Source organism: Halichoerus grypus, chromosome 7 (genome assembly GCF_964656455.1).
Source record: "Halichoerus grypus chromosome 7, mHalGry1.hap1.1, whole genome shotgun sequence".
NCBI lineage: Eukaryota > Metazoa > Chordata > Mammalia > Carnivora > Phocidae > Halichoerus > Halichoerus grypus.
The window spans coordinates 13622055-13646906 of NC_135718.1; the positions used below are offsets into that span (position 1 = coordinate 13622055).

Here is a 24852-nt window from a genome sequence, read left to right on the forward strand (position 1 = left end):
ACTCTGCTTAGCTTTTAGCAGGAGTGTGGCTAGGCCTTAGAAACAAACTGGAACCAGAAACTAAACTACTGTCAGGCCTCTCTTTCCTCTCTGCTCCTGGCTGTTTATATGCCTTAATCTTCACTCTGCGGACTGGTTTTGTTTCCCAGTTCATAAGAAGATACACAGATGCCTACAGCTAGACTTATGTTTATCCCATTCAAGGAATCTCTGAATCTGATGAATTCCCACCATCCAGAAAAGAACTCTGATTGGTCCAGTTTGGGTCATGGTCTGGACCATGTAAGGAGGCAGAGCAGTGGAACCATGTTATGTAAGTCTGGCTGTTCCCACCTTAACCATACTGGGAATTAGAGAGTTGCAGAGATAGACCCAGAGCAGGGGAGAACATGGCAAACATTAGTGTCTGTTTTACTAAGCACATAGTAAGTGTTTAATATGTACTAACCTACTAATTTCTTCTTTCTCTTATAACATATCAGCCATGCCACAAAATACAGGTTTAAGGAACATATTTATAACAAATAGATATTAATAGAGGTTTGCAAACTATATACATTTATTGCAAGATGACATATTGTAGGATTTTTTCTCTATTAGATATCAGAATACATAGGATTCTGTGATATGTTCTATGAAGTGCTGCTGCTTTTTCCTAGTAAAATGTGTTGTTATAATCAGGGTAAGAATTTTCTCTCCCATTAAATCTCAGCTAATACCATCATGATGATTTTAATTTTCTGATGTGCTCTGAACTCTTGTCTCCATCTCTTTGCTCTAGCCATGTTACTGTGACCTAGAATGACAGCCTCTCCTACCACTTCCCACTCCCCCTGCCCCCAACTCCCTATACTAGTCAAATTGTTCTCATGCTTTAAGATAGAACCTAAATGCCATTTCTTTATATGAAGCCTGCCCCAGACCCCTCATCCAGAGGCAGTCTTCACTTCCCCCTGAATTCCCATAACACCATATCCATACATGTCTTGTGGCCCATTGTGCTTTGCTCTTGGAATATCATTTAGATATTAATCTAAATCCCATATTAATCTAAATCTATATTAATCTCTAGAACAATGCTAACAAACATTTAAATATTGACCACGATGCTTCCAGTCCTCCAATCCTCTGATGAAGGTAGGATCCTTGTGGTCTGAACAGTCTCAGGATCATGGAGTTTTTACAGTTTACATCACCACAGATTTGGATTTGGAGGACTTGGCTTAAGACTTCCAGACAAATTCCATGAAGTTAACCAGATGACTGCTCCAAAGGGAAAAGGTTTTGTGACCCCATTTATTACCTCCCCATTTATTATTTACTATTTTGATCTACACTTGGGACAAGAAGGTTTACCTTGAAGAAACATAGAAAGCAAACTTGCATATCTACAGAGATTTTGATGGAAAAATTTTATAGAGGTTAACTTTTCCTTAATTGTAGCTTATCTTTTGCAGTAGGGGATCACCCAGTTTGGTTGGATTTAAAAATATCCAGTTGGCTGGGCGCCTGGGTGGCTCAGTTGGTTGAGCGGCTGCCTTCGGCTCAGGTCATGATCCTGGAGTCCCTGGATCGAGTCCTGCATCGGGCTCCCTGCTCAGCGGGGAGTCTGCTTCTCCCTCTCCCGCTCCCCCCTCTTGTGCTCTCTCTCTCTCTCACTCTCTCTCTCAAATAAATAAAAATAAAATCTTTAAAAAAAAAAAAATATCCAGTTGGCTTCTTATAAGCAAGGAAAAGTTATTACATGATGATTATTGAAATTGACCCCAGGCCTTCCACCTTAATGTATACCTGTATTTGTTACACAGACATTTTGCCTTCACTTTCATCCCCCCCTTTCTCTTTTTTTAGTAAAGGTATCATGATCGGGGCATCTGGGTGGCTCAGTCAGTTAAGTGTCCAACTCTTGGTTTTGGCTCAGGTCATGATCTCAGGGTTGTGAGATCGAGCCCCACATCAGACTGCATGCTGGGTGTGGAGTCTGCTTAAGATTCTCTCTCCCCCTCTGCCCCTCCCCCCTCAAAAAAAAAAAAAAAAGATTTCATGCTCAGCCCCAAAGGACAATATAATATTGTTCCATGTTCATTTTTTCTTCACAATACTTTATTTGTCCATAAGAAATACAGTTTTTCTCACCCTACTGTTCTTTTTGGCCCCTTCCTTTTCTTTCATCTGATATATCTTTAGTCTCCTGCATAGAGGAAACTTTATGATGAAATGAAAACTTACAATTTTGTGAAAAAGTAGATATTTACCACCATTAGTATAATTTCTACCTCTTTGGAAGTAAAGACCATGCTTGAGCCCATTGTACTTCTAATTGGTTTGAACTGGCAGCTATTCTTTTACCAACTGTTGACACCAGTCACCAAAGAGTCTTTTCTTATTAGACAGGTTTTTATTTATTTATTTTTTTAAGTCTATCATAAACTTAGCCTCTCAGTCTTGATCCTATAAAACTAATGTTTCCCCGATATAAGATAGTTTAAATATTCTAATGTCCTGAATTGATGTTTGTGTCATAATAGTTTGCCTTGTTCATTTGCAGCAGACTGGTTTTTAAATTTCCTTTTGCATTCCCATTTTTGACTAGTAGTGCTGAGTTTTGCTAATAACAGTAATAACAACTGAACCTTTTCAGAGCTCCACATTTGAGATAGATGTCTCATTTTACCAATGATATTCAGAGAGGTTAACATTTGCCTCAAGTCATCGTCAAGGATTATTATAGACATCAACATGTAGATACTTCACCCCTAAATATTTCAGTATGAATCTTCTAAAAATAGGGCATTTTACATAACCATAATAACCAATATCACACATAAGAAAATTAATAATTCCCTAATTTTACCTGATAGTCTATATTAAAATGCCCCAATGTCCCATAAATATTTTTGTAGCCTTTTTTTCTTTCTAAGCTGGTATCTGATCAAGATTCATATATAACATTGGGTTGTTACATCTCTTTAGTCTCTGTGTCCTGTTTTGTTTTTTTAAAATCTAAAACAGTCCCTCTACCTTTGCGGGGGGTGGTGGTATTTGCCAGAAGGTGATTTCTCTAATCTTATAATTTCTTCTGCATTTATTAACTGGCTTCTTTTTGGCAGGAGGCAAAGGGTGGGTAAAGAAAACCTTCCCTTCAACTGGGTGCTAAATAATATGTAAACAAATGGATAAATGAATTTAAGAGCTAACTGCAGAAGCCGTACTTACATAAATTCTACATTTAAAGTGAAAGCTATGTTGTTGAAAGAAAAAAACTCCCAAGAAAAACAAAAGGCTCTACAAAACAGAAACTGTAATAATGCTCAGCTTTACAATTAATAATGTTTATATGGTTGCAGTAATTATAAATAAACACTGCTGATCTTTAGCTTTTAGAATCAAATTTGATAGCTTAATTTTAGTTAGAAAGTTAATAGTTCCCAACTTTGACAGAGTTTAGAAGGTAGAAGGTAAAGAGGAGAGGTGAAGGGAAAGATAGAAGTCCTAATATCAAGAAAGATGAAATAAGAAATAGAAGTATAAGTGTATTAATTAAAATTATAAAGAGTTTATGTAGAAGAACTAAAAATAGTGATGAACTCTACTGTATTTGGGGAGAGGAAGATGGGGCTACATCCTTGTCTGTAATAGTAGCAAGTCAGCAGATTGTCTCAAATTTGATACATTAGGAGATAATAATATATTCCCTAGAGGAAGAAAAGGTAATCCCTAAAAACTAGGTAGTTGCTGTGGTGTGGGAGTGGGGGGCTTAGAAAAAGAGGACTGTTGCTTTTTAGTATAAGTTATTTTATGTATTTGATTCTTTTTAACCACATGCAAGTATTTGACAAAAATTAAAACTTTATGCATATTCTTTTGGTGATTTAACAGTACATAACATTAAAACTTGGGTTACATTTTCAAGTGTTTTTCTTTTTCAGACACAGTTTGTTCTTCTTATAATTATATCTGGTTTAATCCTGTATCTACAGTGTAGTATTTCCAGTTATCTGTACATAAGAGTCAGGATGCATTTCACTGACATAAGTTAAATGGAAAAACTATCTAAATGTTGCTGTCCTTCCTGATTGACTTAAGGACCATCTAAATTCATCCCAAGTTGTTTTTATTAAATTAAGTAAATTGGAAAACTAAGGGCTATCTGAATGAATTATCAGTAATCTATATATTTAAGTATCTTAAGACAAAAATGGTATGTTGGGGGTTTTGTTTTTGCTTTATTTTTAATAGCTTTATTAAGGCATCATTTAAATGCAATAAATTCACTAAGTATACAGTTGGTGAATTTTGGTAATTGTATGCAATCATGTAACCTTCACCCCAATCAAGATATAGAATATTTCCATCCCTTGAAAATTTTATTTGTGGTACTGTATGCCCTCAGTCTGCAGTCTCCAACCCCCAGTCCTTGACAAGTATTAATCTGTTTTCTGTCACTATAAATTTTGCCTTTCCTAGAATTTCATACAAATTGAATCATAGAGCATATGGTCTTTTGTGTTTGACTCCTTTCACTCCACATGTCTTTGAGATTTATCTATGTTGTGTGTGCTGTATATAGTAAGCCTTGGAATCAGAGAGTATAAGTCTTATATCCTTGTTCTATTTAAGGATGGGTTTGGGTATTCCAGGTCCTTTACCTCTCTTTGACTTTGCCTCTCCAAAGGCCTGCAGAGATTTCTATTTGAATCTGTAGGTAAATTTGGGAAGAATTGGCATCTTAACAGTAATGAGTTTTTCAGTCTGTGAACATGGTATCATTATCCATTTATTTTGGTCTTCTTTAATTTTCCTTTGCAGTGCTTTATAGTTTTCAGCATACAGATCTTGTACATCTTTCATTAAATTTAACCCTAAATATTTTTTATGCTATTGTAAGTGAATTTGTAGTCTGTGACCTAATTTCACTTGTTAATAGTTGTTTTGTAGATTTCATAGGATTACTCATGTATAAGATCATGTTATTTGTAAATAAAGACCGTTTTTCTCTTCTCTTTCCAATCTCTATGCCTTCCCTTTTTCTTGTGTTATTACCCTGACTGTACCTTCCAGTATAATACTGAATTGAAATGGTAAAAGCAGAAATCCTTCTTTGTTCCTGATCTTAGGTAGAAAACATTGACTATGATGTTACCTGTAGAATTTTGTAGATGCCCATAATCAGGTTTAAGAGTCCCCTTGTATTTTTAGTTTGTTCGGGACTTTTATCATGAATGGATGTTAGGGGTTTTTTGTTTTTTGTTTTTTCTTTTTTTGTTTTGTTTTTGTTTTCTTAATATGGTAAATTGTATTGATTGATTCTTGGCTGCTTAAATCAGACTTAAATTCCTGGAAATCAACTCCAGTTGTTTTTTATTATTATCCTTTTTATATATTGTTAGGTTAAATTCCCTAAAAATTTTTTTAGGAAATTTTGCTTCTGTGATTGAACGTTAGAAATATTAGTCTGTAGTTCTGCTTTCTTGTTTTGTGTTTGTCTGGGTTTAGAATTAGGGGATAGCATTGGCCTTAACACATGATTTGGGAAGATTCCAGATAAGATTGCTATTCTTCCCTGAGAATTCACCAACGAAGCAGTCTAGACCTGGAGTTTGGGGGGTGGGGGTGGGGATGGCGGGGTTATGAATTTGATATAAATAGTAGATATGGCAGTATCCAAAATTTCTGTCTTCTGGGGCTTTTGTCATTTGTATCTTTTGAGGAAATTTTTCCAGTGCATCTGTCTAAGTTGTCAAATGTATTGGCATAAAATTGTCCAAAATATGGCCTAATTCTTTTGATGTTTGTAGATTTTATAGTGATGGTCCCTCTTATTTGATTTTGGTAATGTGTCTTTTTTTCTTCATGAGTCTGGCCTAGAGGCTTATCACTTTTATTATTTCATTAATCAGCTCTCATGATCTCATGTTTTTATATTTCATTGATTTCTGCTCTTTATTCTTTTCTTCTGTTCTGAGATTTCTGATTTGATGTAGGAACTAATTTCACTGATTTTGTATTTTTTGCCCCTAGTATAAGCACTGAAAGCTATCAGTTCCTAGTAAACACAGCTTTAGTTGCATCCTACAGATTTTAATAATTTGTATTTTCATCATTCCATTCAGAATGTTTTTTAAATTTTTCTTGATTCCTTCTTTGGCCATGAATTATGTAGAAACGTATTGTTTTTACTTTCCAAATACTTGGGGGTTTTCCTAGTTATCTTATTGTTAGTTGACTTCTAATTTAATTCCATTCAGAGAACATATCTTGAATTTCAGTCTTTTAAATTTATTGACACTTATTTTATGACCTAGCACATTCTGGTGAACTTATTATGTGCACTTGAATGTGTATTTGTCATAGTTAGGTATCATGTTCTTTAAATGTCACTTATGTCAGGGATGATAATGTTCAGATCATCTTGTCTTTGCTTATTTTTTTCTGGTTCTATTGGTTGCTGAGAAGGGTGGAGAAACAAGTTACACCTCTAATGGCAGGTTGGGTAAGGGAATAATTACAGAGGGACGTGCATACAAGGATAGTAATTTGTGACCATGTTTTATAACCTACCACAGGGTTCATTTTACCTCTCCTCTGTTTTTGTATATATTTTAAATTTTCCATAATAAAAATTTCAAAACCAAAACCTCCCAGGTAATAAGGTGTTCCATGTTTCAGAGGGGTACATGCCACATGCAGATACATAAAAAATATTTAGGATTTCTGTTTTATTTTCACCTCATCATTTAAAGAATTATATTTTGGCATATGTTTTATAGTTGCATGGTATATCCAATAGTCATATATATAATTTTAAAAAATAAATACCTGTGTATGGAGGAGAATTTTTTATTTTTGGCTATTCTTGTTTAAAAATAGTTTCATCCCAATGGAGATGTCAGTTTTGTTCCAGAAGTCATGGTATCATTTGGATAGTCTTGTTTGTAAACTTTATCATAAATTTCACATTAAAAATTTTTGTGTGATACTCATTTTTAAATATTTTGTCAGGTTTTTAATTATGAGGTGTTTTTATACTTTTAAAACTTTTGCTGTCAGAACTTAAATTTTTAAGTTTCTGTTTCAGAGAAGGCTGTACCTATAATCCCAAAATTAGACACGTCAGCACTGTGAGTTTAGAAGGAAGCAAAACAATCTTAACCAGAAAAGAGGCAGAAGAAATAGTGTCTTAAGTTTGGTTCCCTGTGTAAGTATGAAATCAATAGCATTTACTATTAACCAGTAGTAAAAAGGGGGGGCAGGCAGTAATGTATTATCTGCCCTTATTTTTCCTCCTGAAAACCTTATCCTTTTCCATCTGGAATGTTTACTTCAAGAATCATTTGAGATAAGAAAAGCAAAGGGAATAGTATGATTGGTATATAGAAAATAAATTAAGTCAGTTACACAAAACCTATACTAGCCTCAATTCCCTTCTCAACCCCATCCACCCAATTTCTATTCCATGTTAAGAACAAAGAGTAAATCACAAAAAACACATTCAAAGTGTTTTTAAAATTTACAGTTCTCAGACTCATACAATTTAGTTTTTTGCCCATTTGGTACTATTGACTTTCTCATATTAGAAAATGTTACATTATAAGTTTTAGTTTTGGCACTCTGCATATTAAGAATCTATTTATGTTTGTGGATTTGAAAGAATGTATTCTTAAGGGCTTTTTAAAAGCCCTTACTATTAACATTATAAGGTGATTATTTACTGTATCATAAGCAAGAATTGGACAGAGTTTTTTTGGAGGTTTAAATACGTATGTTTTTTGGAGGGTTTTTGGTTTGTGTGTAAACCTTTAGATAATCAAAAACTTGACTACATCTCCCATTTCTTGAGCATAATGTGATTAAGATTTTACTTAATCTAAAAGCAACTTTACAAAATCTAGTAACATCCATATTAAAAAACAATTTCCAGTTAGGTCTCTTTTACCAGCCAACACCATTAGGTAGGAGAATTAAATTTCTGGCTTTTAAAAGTAGGGTTTATTTATTAAAGTGATACAGACAGTGATATATTAGGATATTAGCAAGTTATTTGGCAGAGATCTCCCTCATGAGATCTCTTGAAGACCAGAACTAAGAAACATGGGCTGAATGATAATACAATTAGACTGATTTGTAATTTATTTAACTCAATAAACACAGATTGAATTCTTGTCATCTAGAAGGATGTAGCATTCAATCTGTTTTTTTTAATCAGTAATTTAAATGAGGACATAACATGTTGCATTGTCTTTAGTTCACAGATGATGTGAATCTGGGACACATATTTTGATAAATTAGGTGACATTTGTTTAGAAAACAAAATGATCTTGATGAGTTAGAAAAGGCTATCTCATTAATAAGATACCTGTTAATAAAATGTAAACTCTTTTACTTTGCCCCCCAAAAAGATAATTTAACAATATATCATAAAAAAAGAGGTTCCAAAGCACATCTAATGACATAGAAGATATTTCCCATTATATTTCAAAAAAGCAAGATTCAGAATTATATTCACAATCGGATCTTAATTTTGTTAAAATATATGTATTAGAAAGTATACAGCAGTTCTGGATGGTATGATTAGGAGTGTTTTCTTTTCATTTTGCCTTTCTATTTCCAAATATTCTACAGTGAGAATGGATCTTAAATAAGACATGCTGAAGATAAGAAAGTATGTTTAATGTTTTTGAACCCCATATGTGTAGTCTGACCACGTGTTAACATTGTCACAATAAAAATCTCCTCCTCTTTTATTTGTCTGTAAAAATAGTCACCATGGTACAAAAGTCAGCATCAGCTACAGTGTTCTCAGTGGGCTAATGTTTTCTCACTCCCCTACCATGAACCCATTGTTTTCATTTTTTTCTCTTTATCAAAGGTTGAATTAATAAAGGGGAATTTACAAAGTGTCGGACTTACACTTCGTCTTGTCCAGTCAACTGATGGGTATGCTGGGCATGTCATAATTGAGACGGTGGCCCCAAACTCGCCTGCTGCACTTGCAGATCTTCAGCGGGGAGACCGACTGATTGCTATTGGAGGTAATTATGCTAATATGCAACACACATCACATTTATAGAGAAATCAGTGAGCAAATGTGGGAGTTTTCCCTATCTTCATTCTTTCTATGAGCACATGTTACTTCTATAATGGAAAGAGAATAACTTTATTAAAAATAAAAATCTGAGGGGCACCTGAGTGGCTCAGTCCTTAAGAGTCTGCCTTCGGCTCAGGTCATGATCCCGGGGTCCTGGGATCGAGCCCCGAGTCGGGCTCCCTGCTCCGCGGGAGGCCTGCTTCTCCCTCTCCCACTCCCCCTGCTTGTGTTCCCTCTCTCGCTGTGTCTCTCTCTGTCAAATAAATAAATAAAATCTTAAAAATAAATAAAAATAAATAAAAATAAAAATCTGAAGGAAGCCTTAATTTACAATACATATGCCATTTTAGTCCTTATGTATAAATCTGTAAAATACTTCATTTTTAGACCACTCTTCGGTAAACTTCTCTAATTTTCCTTTCCATCCCATCTTCTATTCCTCTAGTGTTTAATGAATGTGAAAGAAAGGGCAGGTCAGCAGTTCCTTCTGTATAACCACCTAACTCCTCTGGGCCTAAAATTGACAGTATTAGCACCATGACCCCCGTCACTTAGGACTAGATAATGAACAGGAGAGAGACTAATATTTCTTTTTTTTTTTTTTTTTTTAAAGATTTTATTTATTTATTTGACAGAGAGAGACACAGTGAGAGAGGGAACACCAGCAGGGGGAGTGGGAGAGGGAGAAGCAGGCTTCCCGCGGAGCAGGGAGCCCGATGCGGGGCTCGATCCCAGGACTCCGGGAACATGACCTGAGCCGAAGGCAGACGCCTAACGACTGAGCCACCCAGGCGCCCGAGAGACTAATATTTCTTGTCCAAGAGGGCACACTTGAACTGTCCCGTGGCCCCATATTGATGGCTCTGTATTGTCCCTGATTGGCCAGCCATTTGTTAATATGCAGTCATTAGAGTACAGCCCAAATCCCTATTGCTAGTGGAAGAATGTGTCACCTGTATGCCTTCCTATCAGTTGGATTGATTACATAAATTCTGTTGCTAGGCAGATTATTTGCTTGGATGTTTATGAATAAGCAGTAGGACTCCCTGTACACACCAATGGGGAAAAAGTCCAAACCTTTTCAGACCTTTGTAGTACCTGCCCCGTCCCCCCATTCTAGGCTTGTCAAGAGATTTCTTGAACACATGGTTGGTCACAGCTGAGCTTCCAAAGACAATGTGGTATATTCTTTCACAGCTAAGATAATAAACAACAAGGTAGATCAGTTCCCAAAGCAAGGAGTTTTCTTTCTTTTTTTTTTTCAAGATTTTATTTTTATTTATTTGAGAGAGAGAACGAACAGGGATGGAAGGGTAGAGGGAGGGACAGAGAGAGAGAGAGAGAAGCAGACTCCCTGCTGAGCAAGGAATCGGACGTGGGACTCGATCCCAGGACCCTGGGATCATGATCTGAGCCGAAGGCAAACGCTTAACTGACTCAGCCACCCAGGCACCCCTCAAAGCAAGGAGTTTTCCTTTGTTACATGTTAAAGCTTTGATGCAAAGCCATCATGACAGTAAAATAATGAAAATCATTTAGTTGCACCCCTGGAAGCCCAACTAAGTCCATATTTTCACATGGAAATCCCTTTGATAGGTCATAAACAGTGCTTCTCAAACCTTCTGACTGTATTCCAGTCACCCAGACGTGGTGTTAAAATAGGGATTCTGCTTCAGCAGACCTGGACAGGGGCCCAAGATTCTGCATTTCTCACAAGCCCCCAGATGCTGTGGCTCTTTGTAGGCACTGAGGATGGCAGAGCCATGAAACAGACCTCCTCTGTTATGTAATTGTTTAACAAACATAGCAGTTACTCCCCCTCAGCCAAAAACTAGAATTCAGTATAAATTTTTTATATCCACACATACCTTTGTTCTGGTTTTACCTACAGGGTATTTTTTTTTCTTTTTTATGTCCTTTTATGGAAAGGTTTTTGTTTTCAGTTACACATGTAGTAAATATTCTCAAAAATATCTCTTCTCAAAAAGAAAGCAATATAAATGTGTATAGATTGGAAAAAGTAAAGGTCATCCCTTTATAGCTAACATTTATAAAAACAAAGTACTGAGATAAGGGACAGGTATAATACTTATTTTTTATACCTATAATTTGTTTATATGGGTATATAATTTTTAAATATTTAATAATGGGATTGGTGGTAGTTGAAATAAGATTGGCAAAATGCTTATTATATTTGAAGCTCAATGATGGAGTTCATTTTTCTCTGTTTCCTCTAGTTTTATGTGTATTTGTAACATTGCAAAAGAAAAGGAATCCAGATTTGGCCAACTAGTCCTTAGAGGAACACTGGTTGTCTCCCCAAAGTTCCTGGTGGTTGGGGAAGAGATGAGGCCAGGTGTTGAGTCACAGGGAATGAGTTTAGATTGAGTTGAAGTTTTCCTGCAGCTCAGTAGATGGACTTATTTTTCATTTGTATGTATGTCAGACTACAATTTTGTTGAAACATAGTGTGGTTAGAGGGAAAGAGCAGGCTGGATGAATAATGGAGAGAGCCACATTAGAAAGCCCTGGATTCCAGTGTGATGAGTTTGTACACTAAAGGTTTTTGAGCCAAAGCTTTAGGAAAATTGGGGAGCAGTATGTTTGATAATTAAAACAGGGAAGATCTGAGGGGTCACAGCAAGGAGCTGTGGATTCTTGGAACTGAAGCCAGTGACCAGGTGGATCTGAACAGGGGAGGAAAACGACTAGAACTCTGACAAAACTGAGAGCTGCTGGGATCGAGGGGGTCAGCTGTCTCTGGGGTGCAGATTGGGTTAATTGGGAGGGTGGCAAGTTAATTCACATAGTGAGGACAGGAGAATGAGAAGATCAGAGAGGGGTTTTAACTAAGCTGAATTTGTTACGTCGAGGAAACATCCAGGTGCTGATCTCCGGAAGTAGTTAGGGATGTAGGAATAGTGTGAAGAAGAGGGGAGACCAACCAAAGAAAAAGCTGACGGTTGCAACCACTGAGGTGGTTGTGATCCAGGGAGAGAGCAAAAAGGGAGAGAAGTAGGGCATATAAAAACCATGGGGACGTTTGGTACAAGGGGCAGATATGGATGGAGAAAAAGAAAGCAGAGGTGGTCAGAGCCAAATTAGTAGTACGGTGTCGTGAAAACCAAGAAAAAGGTTTTAAAGGAGAAGAAGGAAGGGAATAAAGATATGAGCCAGGATAGCTGATGGAGCAAAGTCCTGAAGGAGATGGGGAATAGGATCCAAAGTACAAGTAAAGGCTACTTCGTCCTCGGAGATAGGTTCATACTAAAAATGACTGGCCAGGAGAAAAGGTGGCTGCTTGTTGATCTCTTCAGTAAATAAGGAGAGATCACCTGCAGAATAAAAGACAGTAGGGAGGGTGGGCTTCAGGGGAATAGGGAGGGTTTGAAGCTGGGGTTTTAGAGACTTAGTTGTTTAGAGACCAGAAACAATTCAAAAGAATGCCTTGCTGAGGATGGCCAGTGTCAGCACTAGGTACCGGTGGTAAGCCCAGGAGAAGAAAAAGGAGATGGGGCTAGCAAGCTGGGATCAGAAAGCCAGATAGACAGAAGAGGAAAGCGGGCAAAAGAATCCCAAATCTTGATGTGAGTGAACATCAGTGAAATCTTGAGACTAAGGTTGGGGAGAAAAGCAAGTGGTGTTAGGAGACCAGTTGGACCAGGACAGCAAAGGAGGAATGATTGGGCCTGGAAATGACCTCAAAACAGATTCAGTTAGTAACAGATAGCATTGTAACGAGGCGGGAAATAGGAGATTGTGAGCAGAGATTAATTACAAGTGAAAGACCTCTGATGTGGAAAATTCCAAGTGATAATCAGGTCTAAAGCATGATCTTGCTTGGGCAACTGAGGTAGGAGGAGGATATAGGTTAAGGAACTCTGAAGTCAGGTTGTTAGATGGGGCTGATGTTACTCTGATTTATTTAGGGTGGTCCTAAGACCTTTGGAAAGCAAAGACCCCTTCTCACCTTTTTCTAAGTCCTACAGAAAGGGCTAGCTTGGGTAAGTACTGTTTGGGGGAAGGTGGGGGGAGGGCAGGAAACAAACAAATAGAGCCTTTAAAGATAACACCTAGAGTATCTCTAGAAGACTCCACCAGAAGCTGCTAGCTTTGACTGCCTCAGGGAAGGGACAGTGTGGTTGGGAAATAGAGGTGGAAGGGAGATTTTTCACTCTACATTTTTCTGTACCTTTTGAATTTCAAACTGTGTTAATGTAGCCACCTATTAGAACATAATAAAATGAAAATTTAAGCTGATATTATCGGTCCAGATAGTAACCAACTTGTTTAACTTTAAAGCAATTTATGCTTTCCTTGTTCTTTCTGGTCCTGATAAAAAGATTAGTTTGATGGGTAGGGCTAATAAAAAGAATATGTATAAGAGTCCGCTATTCATAATACAGTATTTTGCTAAGTTTACTTCAAGCATTGGTCTCTGAATTTGATCATTCACCACATTTCTGTATTGCTTTTCCATAATCATAAACTAAGGGCAATTACATTCAGCAAACTTAAGTGATTTTCATTGCAGTAATTTACATGTTTTCCCTTTTAAAATCTTACAACAGGTGTGAAAATCACATCTACCCTGCAAGTGTTGAAGCTGATCAAGCAGGCTGGGGACCGGGTCCTGGTGTATTATGAGAGACCTGTCGGCCAGAGCAATCAAGGTGCAGCGCTGCAAGATAATTTTGGGCAGTTGGAAGAAAACTTTCTGTCAAGCTCATGCCAGCCAAACTATGAAGAGGAAACCACTGGGTTGGCAGTAGATGCTGAAAATAGAGATTTGGATTCTGAATTTGAAGACTTGGCAAGTGATGTCAGAGCACAGAATGAGCTCAAAGATGAGGCTCCGTCAGTAAGTCACAGCCCCAAACGTACTCCAACAACACTTTCTGTTAAACCCCTTGGAACGATATCACCAGTTTTAAACCGTAAGTTAGCTGTAGGAAATCACCCACCACCACCAAAACCTCCATGTAAAGAGGGAAATAAACCCTTGGCCCTAAAAGCTTCTGAGTTAACGGACCCAACACAAGTGTCAAAACCCACCCAGGGATCCACTGTCAAACCACCTGTGCCACCACGACCACAAGTGAAAGTTCCTTTGCCTTCTGCCGACACCCCAAATCAGACAGAACCAGATGTTCTCCCTGAAAAGCCAGAAAAGGTGCTGCCTCCTCCTCCTGCGGATAAACCTGCTGAAAAGCAAGTGAAAAATATGGATCATACTGAAGATGTAGCTGCATCTAAGCCATTTTTAGCAAAGCAAGAAGTGGCGAGAGATTTTACTTCAGAAAGTTCCTGCCCTCCTAAGGACAGTTCAGATGACCCTCAGACATGGGAATCATCAGAAATTCCTTACCGTAATAAGCTAGGAAAATGGACAAGAACCAGAGCAACCTGTTTCTTCGACATAGAAGCCTGCCACAGGTACTTAAACATTGCGCTGTGGTGCAGAGATCCTTTCAAGTTAGGGGGTCTTACCTGTTTGGGGCATGTCAGCTTAAAACTTGAAGAGGTGGCCTTAGGATGCCTGGCCACGTCAAACATGGAATACTCTTCAAAATTCAGACTGGAAGCCCCCTCGCCTAAGGCAATGGTCACGAGAACCGCACTACGGAATCTGAGTATGCAGAAGGGATTCAATGACAAATTTTGCTTTGGTGACATTACCATTCACTTCAAATATTTGAAAGAAGGAGAACCAGACCACCCTATAGTTACTAACTTAGAGAAAGAAAAAGAACTCCATTTGGTCGAAGAGGTTTCTGCCCTACCTAAAGAGGAACATTTTGTTGGACAGATGGGTTTAACAGAAAATAAACATAGTTTCCAGGATACTCAGTTCCAGAACCCAACTTGGTGTGATTACTGTAAGAAAAAAGTGTGGACTAAAGCTGCTTCCCAGTGTATGTTCTGTGCTTATGTTTGCCATAAAAAATGTCAGGAAAAGTGTCTAGCGGAGACACCTCTTTGTGGAGCAACTGATAGGCGGATAGACCGGACCCTGAAAAACCTCAGGCTGGAAGGACAAGAAACCTTCTTAGGCCTGCCTCCTCGTGTTGATGCTGAAGCTAGCAAGTCAGTCAATAAAACAACAGGTTTGACAAGACACATCATCAATACGAGCTCTCGTTTGTTAAATTTGCGCCAAGTCTCTAAAACTCGCCTTTCTGAACCAGGCACTGATCTAGTGGAACCTTCACCAAAACACACACCCAACACGTCAGACAACGAAGGCAGTGATACAGAGGTCTGCGGCCCGAACAGCCCTTCCAAACGGGGAGACAGCACAGGAGTAAAGTTGGCGAGGAAGGATGGTGGTCTGGATGACAGCGTCTTCATTGCAGTGAAAGAAATCGGCCGCGATCTGTACAGGGGCCTGCCTACGGAGGAGAGGATCCAGAAACTAGAGTTCATGCTGGATAAACTGCAGAACGAAATTGACCAGGAGCTGGAACATAACAATTCTCTTGTCAGAGAAGAAAAAGAAGCAACTGAATCAAGGAAAAAATCCCTTCTTTCTGCTGCTTTGTCTAAATCAGGTGAAAGACTACAAGCTCTAACACTTCTCATGATCCACTACAGAGCGGGCATTGAAGATCTTGAATCTTTAGAAAGTCTGTCTTTAGACCAGCACTCCAAAAAAATAAGCAAGTACCCAGATGATACAGAAGAAGACCTCGATAATGAAATAACCCAACTAATAGACTCCCAGCCATTCAGCAGCATATCAGAGGACTTGTTTGGCCCATCAGAGTCTGTTTAACAGACAGCCTATTTAAACTGTTCGAGTGATTGGGGAAAAGTTGCATCTCAAGTACCACAGATAACCCACATGGAAGCCCTCTTCTGATGCACTTCGGCCTGCTTCTCCACAGCCATTTGCTTGTGTAAGAACAAGAGTGAAAAGGGGTTGTTTTCCAGCAAAAACATGACCAGCTCACTAAATTGGTTGTTTCAGATTGCATTTATAGCTATGCGTTTTTGGGTTTATACTGGGAATTTATTTTTACTAATTTATTTTTAACTTTTTCTAATTATGTAATTATGTAAGCTAACTTTTCATGTTTATGTACGTGTGATGTCTCATTGTGTTACTTTCCTTCATCTTAGTTTTGAATGAGTGTTAAAAAGGATACTGTCCAAATTCTTGAAGTATTTTCATTTCCATCACGGTTATAACAAGTTTGCTGCATGCCCAAATTGACAACGGCAATCATTGAAGGAACAGGTTTTGAATCTTCGTGTTAGGAAGTTTGTCATCTCTACTTGCTTGAAATTTTTGTTATTTTGGGGTTTTGAGGGTGGTTTTTTGTTTTTGCCAAATGTAACATAAAAGCAGATGCTGCGGCTTTAGTCAGTTACACTGATCAGTAAAAAAAAAAAAAAAATTACGTATATTGCTTGCTTTCTATCCTGTGAATTTTCTAGTTTTTGTGCAGTTTTAGTGAGAATACAGTTATTAATTTGAAGAGGTTGCATTGAAAAACAAAATGTAATAGGAAATAGAGAATGCAGATGGTCAAGAATTTTGTAGAGAAGATTACTAAAAAAAACAGTAACCAGTAGGATTTTGAAATAAAATCTTTCGAAATGTGGATGCTTTCTCCTTTTAAATGGAAGTTCTGAACATTTGATTTTTTTCATCTTCAGTTCTCCCATGGGAAATAAAGCATGTCAAGGATAAAGTTTCAGAGGACTGTTCTTAAAATGACCGTGTTGATAACTGGGTTTGGCTATTTTGTTTTAGGTACATTTTCATGCAGGAGGATGTCGTAAAGGAAAGGAATCATGCAAGATAGATTACAGGTTGACGGAATGGTGGTCATTCTGAACACGTCTATAGTTCAGTCTTTTGTTTAAAAAAAAAATAAAAACAGTATAGATACGTAGGAATTGGGATCAGTTCTCTGATAATAAAGATCTCTTCCAATACTTGGTCCACTGTGTGGACCCCAGTAACATGTGACTGAGGGAAAACGTGTGAGCATCACCTCTGTTGGTATACCATAAAAGTTTTGGCCTTTTATATGTCTATTTTCCTCTTATAGGTAACTACTGTGATAAATGACATATACTAAAGATTGACATGAATTTAAAGCTAGGTGGGACAGTTTCGATGGCCGGCAGGAAGAGGCATAGTGTAAGATGTAATAGTAAGGGTTCTAGCCCAGGTTTACAGCCCAGAACTCCAGGCAAGAGTTAAAGGTCAAGCTCTTCCACTGGCCATTAATGAACTTTATAATCACAAGAGGGTTCCATGCCGCAGTCTCCCCAGCTCCAAAGTAGGAATAAACAATACTTTAACTACCTCACAGGATTGTTGTGAGGAGAACAACAGAACTCCAGAAGTGTTCTGAACAGTAAAAAGCTATTCAAGAAAAGCTATGACTCAAATGGGGGACAAAAACATTTTTGAAGGTAGAGGAGTTACTCTACTTTTATTAAGTGAAATATTAGGAAGTACCTTTATTGGCCAAGTTTATAACAAAAATAGATCTGTGTATCCCCTTTTTTGTGTTAAGCATGCTTGCATTTTAAAAGAACACTGCTGTAGAAGTCTTTATACACCTACTCTGAAAGCTAAAAAAAAGTTCTGTAACGTGCTTGAAAGAGTCTGCCCAATGGAATAGCCAACTTTTATCTTATGAAAAATAACTTACCGGTGATGACCTGGAAGGCCAGTGTCTGTAAGTGGCTGGTGTGTATGGATGGATGACACCACAGGAGTTTTAGTGACATCCAAGCATGCTGCTGAAACCGATGCGTTTGAAAGAGCTGCAGAAATAACGCAAAATTTTGGTTCATAAAAATCTCCTGTTTTAAAAGTATTTAACTCTGTAGAACCACAATTATGAAAAGCTCAGTAATGCTGCTAATGATATTTGTAAAATCTACCTTTAATGTAGTGCAATATTTTTCTATCTACTCGGACAGGCATTAGAAGCATCACAGTTGTGCTTTAGTGCGGGGGAGGGGGGGTCACTCCAAATAGCCTAGGGGGTAGTGAGGTGTGAGGCTTCCATGAAAACAGTTGTATTCTATTACATTCCTGATGTAATCTTGCTGCCATGCTATGTTATCAATAGCTAAAAAATAATTAATAAAAAGAACTACCACAGAAAACAAGAATATCTTCATTTGCTAACATCTGAAAGAGGTGATTGCTACATCTCTGGAATTACCGCCCGGTAGAATTTGGCCATGCAAACAAACTCTTCACAAAGTCCACTTTTGCTAAACAAAATTGCTCTTTTGAAATTTGCCTAAAAGCATTAAATTCTGGTTTTACTGTTGTTTTTCTAAGCTGTGAAATCTCAGATGTATGGATCGGCCCTGCTATTTATTAGGAATTAGACTATTTTCTGTATTTCTGGTATTTAGGTGAGGTGAAGAACTAGGTTAAACAATCACGCTGAACAATATTTTAGCATCATTTTGGAATCAATTAATATGCTACATTTCCTAATACTAAGTCCTATACTCAAGTATCAGAATAGCTGAAATACTATTGGCTATTTTACGATTTTGAGAAGAGAAAACAAGCTGAAAATTGAAGGGTACTGTCTAGCTCTAAATTTATCTCGATTTTTTGAAAGGCAGTTTGAAAATACTTGTCTCCTGATTACAAAGATCTTAATTTCCCTAAAAGTGAATAAATTTAAAATCACTTCGAAAATGTATTGTCTTTTTTTCTAAATTGAGCTAATAGCTTTCTTTTAATAGAAGGCGTGGGCAAGGTTTAGAGCCCCTCTAAGATCTGAGTAAAACTGCGATTCTCATGCCTGAGAGTCTCATGCCTGAAAGAGACATACATACATACACACCCTGAGTTGTCTGGATTCCAGGGCCCTGTGGGCTCACCATGTGGAAGAGCTTAGTTACTTCCATCAGATAGTTATTTGTTCAGGACAGTCAGGAAAGCAATTTAACTTTAGAAATGCAAGGGTAACTTAACTGGGCTTTTCCACATTGACGCCATGGGACTAGTTACAGATTTCAATCTAAAGCCAATTTTGCAAAGCCAAAAAGTAGGGTTCAGACTAACCTGAATTTTTACCTGATGCCTGCAAGCAGAAAAGAATAGTTTTTAATTAGATATTCACAGTCAATACATTATGCATTTTATTCCATCGATGTCTGGTTTATAAAGGAATACAAACAGGCACAGTAGTGTTCAGAAGATTTATTAAGGAAACTAGCTAAAACAAGTATGCACATACACTTAGCAGAAGAAAGAACTGAATATTCTTTGCTACCTCATTAACGATTTTGTATCTGTTTTGCCAGGTACAAACATAAGAACCCACCTCTGCTCAAAAAAACATTCAGGGAGCTGTATGTTCACGGTTCTGATACACTGAGAAAAAAAGCCTCACTTCACAGTTTTGCTAAGGCCAGAATTTTAGTCCTATAAAAGACCTTGTAATTTTCCCCCTCAGATATAATTGATACTTTTGCTCCCAAAACAGTTCTGAAAAACTCACGTCTTTGACATTCTTTCTAGAGATCAACAGTGGGCATGCCTCTGCCAGTCATTCTTGAAGAGACTGAAGCCTTAAAGGCAAGAATGAAATTGGAGTAAATCATACAGTATTGTGGTCAGGGAGAGCCACCAACCCTCTAAGAATTGATCTGCAGCACGTTCTTGAAGGGTCTCCCCTGTGGGAGTAGAGAACAGTCCTGATGGTTGACGCTAGCCATATGAAAGTGCTATCAGAGATTTGTAAGTTGCCCAATGCAAATATGTGAATAGGAAACTTGTTTGCTTCCACCACACTGCACTTGAACACCAGATTTCAAGTCACTCCAAGAAGCTTCATAAAGCTACAGAGAAGCTTCATAAAGCAAATGGAAGGAAAGTACCAGCTACTCTCTTAGAGGTCGAGTCCTTGTTCTAAAGTTCTTTGCTCCTTGACCCAAGTTAACAGAAACACAATTTTAGCTTAACAAAGTACAGACATTAGGTAATTTTTGTTGATTGCAGAACTCTAGAATTTACAAGTATTATCTGAGACATTCTACACTATCTGCACACTCCAATCACATCTCATACAAAACCTGATGGCAACTGACAGTGCTAACACAGTATTTGCTGTTAAATTGAAAAGGCACGTCAATGTTGTCATGCTTAGAAAAACCACATTATACAGCACTAGATGATAGAAGAATACACAGACATTTCTAGATGTTTCTAGGGTTTTTCTGTCTTTGAAAGGGAATGTGTCCTGACCTATTATTTTTACCTGTTTTCCTAATGTGATTCAAGATAATTTCATTCCTCCTCCATCTTCGTTTAAAATCTTTCACATTAATGTGAACAACCTTCAGAAGTCTAAAAAAATAATAATTGCAATTCAAAACTTAATAGATTCCTAGAAGACACTTGGATGACCTCTTACCAGGTCAAAGACATGGTCAGATTTTTTTCATATCATAGCAGCTATTAGCCTTTTAAGTTTCTAAAAGTTGAACTAAGTTTCTAAAAATTAATAGATCTTAGGCTTAAACAACCTCGACAGTATAAGGTGAATCTACCCTCAATTTTCTTTTCATCCTAAGACAATCAAATATATACTAGAAAGGGAAAGCTAGTTGTTCATAACTATACTTCTGGGTGCTTTTCTCTGCTTTCAGAACATTTACTATTTTCCCTATTGGCTTTAGTGTCTGCTGCCCGCCACACGACATGTAAATACATAATTTACAACCATCTGTTTCCAGGTAGATGATTCTGTAGAAAACTAATGCCAGCCACGATTATGGGTAAGTCCAAAAGATGACGGACTCAACTTCCTGTCCTCTGCATTTGAGATAACTAGCTTTTAGCTCAGAAATATATTGATAGTAATTACAAGTTAACCACACTCTGTCACAACATCATATGCTGTCTTACTTGATTCTGTTTTTCAGACTTCCTTCTAGTTTCTCAGTGTTGGAAGTGTCTCGGAGATAATGTGTGCTTTCATTTTAAACACTCATTACCAATATTCAGAAAAAATATAAGATTTTTTTGCCCAAGTGTTCATGAATGTAAGTTTTTTAAAAATTATATTTGATTTGGATTCAAATATTTATAGATTTACACTATATCTATTTCGTCAAAATATATTGTACAATATTTAATAAAATCAAATACATAAAATAAAGTTTTCAACACTATTTATACAAACCCCTAGAAAAGCTGCTTTTTCTTTATAAGGCTGTTGGCAATCAATCACAACCATGGAGAAGAATGAATAACCTTTGGTTGTTTTGCTTTCACCAGGGATGAATGGTAGGACTAAGACTGTTCCGGAGGAGTCATTTCACTTCTGGAAACACGGTTTTATACAATAAATACTTTGAGACTTCTGAGGATCTCAGTCACTTTCAGATTCTTCATCATCACCTACCGGATACGACTGGATATTATTCTGGGTGTACATTTTTGTTTTAATGGGACAGTTGTGATCCATGAGAATAGCCTGAAAGAGAGCAAAGTGCAGATATATTAACCTTGTTTCATAAAGAGAAGATGGTTTTAACCTACCATCTTTAAGGATTACTAGTTGGAAAGCTGTTATCTAGCACCACCCACTGTCAACCAGTCCTTCGGTGCAACTGCCAGGTGCCTGGCCCCGAAGCCCCGGGGTTCCACACTCCGGGAGGGTTCCAGGCGAGAGACGGCAGCCATGGTCTCCCCCAGGGCCGTGGTCTCCCCCAGGGCCGTGAAGTCCAGTCGGGGCAACCTGCAAGCCATGAAGCAAGGGCTATGCGGGTCACGTTTAGGAAGAGTTCTATTTAGAATCTTGGAATTGGGGCTGGGGTGAGAAGGGGGTGGGAATCCTGGAGGTCACCCAGTCCAACTGCTGTGCACGGATTTCACTGTGGCAACATACCCTCCATGAGGTGGACTCCTCTTGGAAATGTACCTGAGGCTAAACTGCCGCCCTTGTTTCTCTACGTGGATCTGGTTCAGATTCGAGCCATCTTCACAGACTGCCCTGATGATATTTTAAGACCACTGCCCTGGCCCCTTAGGTTTCCCTACACTCATCACAGGGCCCCTGTCTTCATAAATGGCATTTCCAGGCACCTCTCCCCAAATCCTGGGTGTTTTCCTCTTGCTCAAATGGAGGTTTTAAAACAAAACACACAAAAAGACACTGTCATGAACATACAAATCGTGTGCCTTCTCATTGTTACTGAAAAACAGTCCATTGATCCTCAATTAGTAAGTCCTGGTAATCATTATTCCTCTTGAACATGTGCAGACCAAGCCCGCTGTCTGAGAATACAGCTGCCCTGATCCTGCCAGGCCCGTGCCGGCAGCCTTGCTGCAAGACCTCAGCTTCACGAGCGCCCTAGATGGTAGGCCCATAACCCCCTGCGTAGGCACAGCAATTAAAGAACATGACCATGGGACGTACAGCTAGAATGGGGCAGATGTGCGCCAGATGGCCTTGTGCCGAAGTCTGTTCCTGCTGGGGGGCGGGGAACAGAGCACTGCATGGCAGGACACTGGGTACAACTAACGGATTCTCCCACCAGCTGTGCCTTCTGGAGTCTTCCTCCACATAAACTATTCCCCCAATACCTTTTTATGCAGCATGAAAATCTACTTGGAAACATTTATCTGTTAAAATTCATCTCATGTTGGCCTACGGTAACCTATCTCGGTGTTTTGTCAGCTACGCCCCCAGGTCTTGCCCCATACATTTGCTAACTTCTATGACTCCACTCAGTGCTAACCCGTTTATCATTTCCTGAGAAATTCTAAAATGATCTGCCTGGGTGACATGTTAAGATAATGACTTCCTTGACCCTCTAAGTCAGGCTGCCGGCTCAAATCATCAGCTACAAATTTATTTATTTTTTTTTTATGCTTCGTGCCAAGTGAATTAATACATGTATTTAATAAAGAGCTCAATTTCTAAAACTCAGTAACTGATGCAACAGACATTGTCCACGAGCACCATTCTCCCCATATGGACGTATCCTTGTTACACAAACGGTTTCACCTCCAAAGATCTCAATGTCTCACCTCTACAGGGTAGTGATCCTCAAAGAAACATGCACAAGAATCACCTGGGGGTGGGGGGGTTAAACCTGAAATTCAGGTCCCTAACCCTTCATGACAGTGGCGTCAACATGCTATGAGAAGCACTGCCTTGGTGATACGGTATTATCTAGAACTACAGCAGAGCCGAATGGCTACCAACAGCCTGCTGGGCACCTGCTGCCGTCCCCCTAAGGTCCTATCCCAGCACCTCCGTGACTTCCCCGCAAGGGAAGGACAGGTCCCACAGCATGCCCGGGTGGGTGAAGTGTTCAGGGACAGCTGTATGGAGGAGATGGGGCATGAGCTGAACCTGGAAGGATGGGAAGGATGGGCACAGCAAAGGAGCTGTGAGCACAGTATGAATTATCTACTCAACGAGCCACTATGTAAAACAGGGCCACGGGCGCCTGGGTGGCTCAGTCGGTTAAGCGGCTGACTCTCGATTTCGGCTCAGGTCATGATCTCGGAGGGTCATGGGATTGAGCCCCACACTGGGCTCCACACTCAGCGAGCAGTCTGCTTGGGCTTCTCTCTCTCCCTCTCCCTCTGACCACCTCCCCCAACTAGCACACTTGCTCACTCTCTCACTCTCTCTCTCTCTCTCTCAAAAAGAATATAAAAATAAAATAATGAAATAAAAACAGACAATAAGTGAGCCAGCCTGACCACCACAGAGGTCTGATGTTGAGGTACATAGACATTAATTAGAAAGACCAACCAGAACCAGACTGCAGGGCCCTGAATGCCAGGCAAGGGGCCTTGATCCCTGACCCACAGGCAGCAAGAGCCTTGGGAAGGATGGCCATCATTCTACCCCTCTCATAACTGCCCTCTCTTGGTTCACCCCCCTTAGACCTGACTCTGCATATATGTAGACTTCTTAAGGACCCAGAAACCTAACACTGGGCACCTAGTACGGACTCAAACAGCTGTTGCAAGGGAAGTTCAGACTGATGATAGGAGCATCGAACAGACTTCAGTGGTCAGAAGTTATCAGTGCAGCCAAATCACATTTGCACACAAAGCCTATTCCAGATAAATAAGTTTTCTTTCTTGAAATATTGTTTTGTAGCTTTTAAAACCTAGCTTACTGGCTTCTGAACCTCTTTTGAAAGAATGTGTGACATCTGCTTTTATAACAAGTTATATGTGATCAAGTAAGCCAGACGGCATCTGTAATATTCCCAAAGAGCCAGGGACAGAGAGGGGTGAACAGGAGAGAGTGGGTAAGTCAAGCGCGTAGGGGCCACGAGGAGCGCGGCTCATGGAGCCACCAGGTAATTTAAGCCAGCACTCTGCTGGGGAACAAGGTGTGTCCGACTCTCCACCGAAGACAACAGAGGAAGGAGGAGGGGGTCTGAATTCCGAGCAGAGCCCAGTTACTGAGAACTGAACCCCTGCCAAGCGCCTGGCTTCCTATCAGACACAGAGCAGAGTGAGGCTCTCCAAAGTGGTAAAAGCCTTGTTGGACCAAATGACGTATATAAATTAAATACACAGTAGGATACTCAGACAGGAAAAGCATTGAAGCATAAGCCCCTCCAGGCTTGGAGATTTTGAGATACACCAGGCCTGTATGCTGAAAAGTTTTATTTACTGTATCTAAAAAAAAAAATTTAGTGATGGTTGTGCATACCCACTATGTAAATGCCCTGCAAAGGGACACATTTCTGTAAATAGATTGTAACAGGCAGGTCTTTGCCTGGCCCCT

The 24852-nt window shown here is 38.9% G+C and overlaps 2 protein-coding genes across 2 annotated transcripts in view; one reads left to right on the forward strand and one right to left on the reverse strand.

Annotated features, from left to right (window-relative positions):
* PDZD8 (PDZ domain containing 8) overlaps window positions 1–18776 on the forward strand; it is a 78568-nt gene extending 59792 nt beyond the window's left edge. Inside the window, exons 4-5 of the mRNA XM_036106524.2 lie at window positions 8870–9032; window positions 13660–18776. Of these exons, the coding sequence (XP_035962417.1) occupies window positions 8870–9032; window positions 13660–15863 (2367 nt within the window). The 3' untranslated portion in view covers window positions 15864–18776. The remainder of the gene's footprint in view (window positions 1–8869; window positions 9033–13659) is intronic.
* Window positions 18777–19268: 492 nt separating this feature from the next.
* Window positions 19269–24852, reverse strand: part of SLC18A2 (solute carrier family 18 member A2) — a 36802-nt gene continuing 31218 nt past the window's right edge. Inside the window, exon 16 of the mRNA XM_036106547.2 lies at window positions 19269–21564. Coding sequence (XP_035962440.1) covers window positions 21460–21564 — 105 coding nt within the window. The 3' untranslated portion in view covers window positions 19269–21459. The remainder of the gene's footprint in view (window positions 21565–24852) is intronic.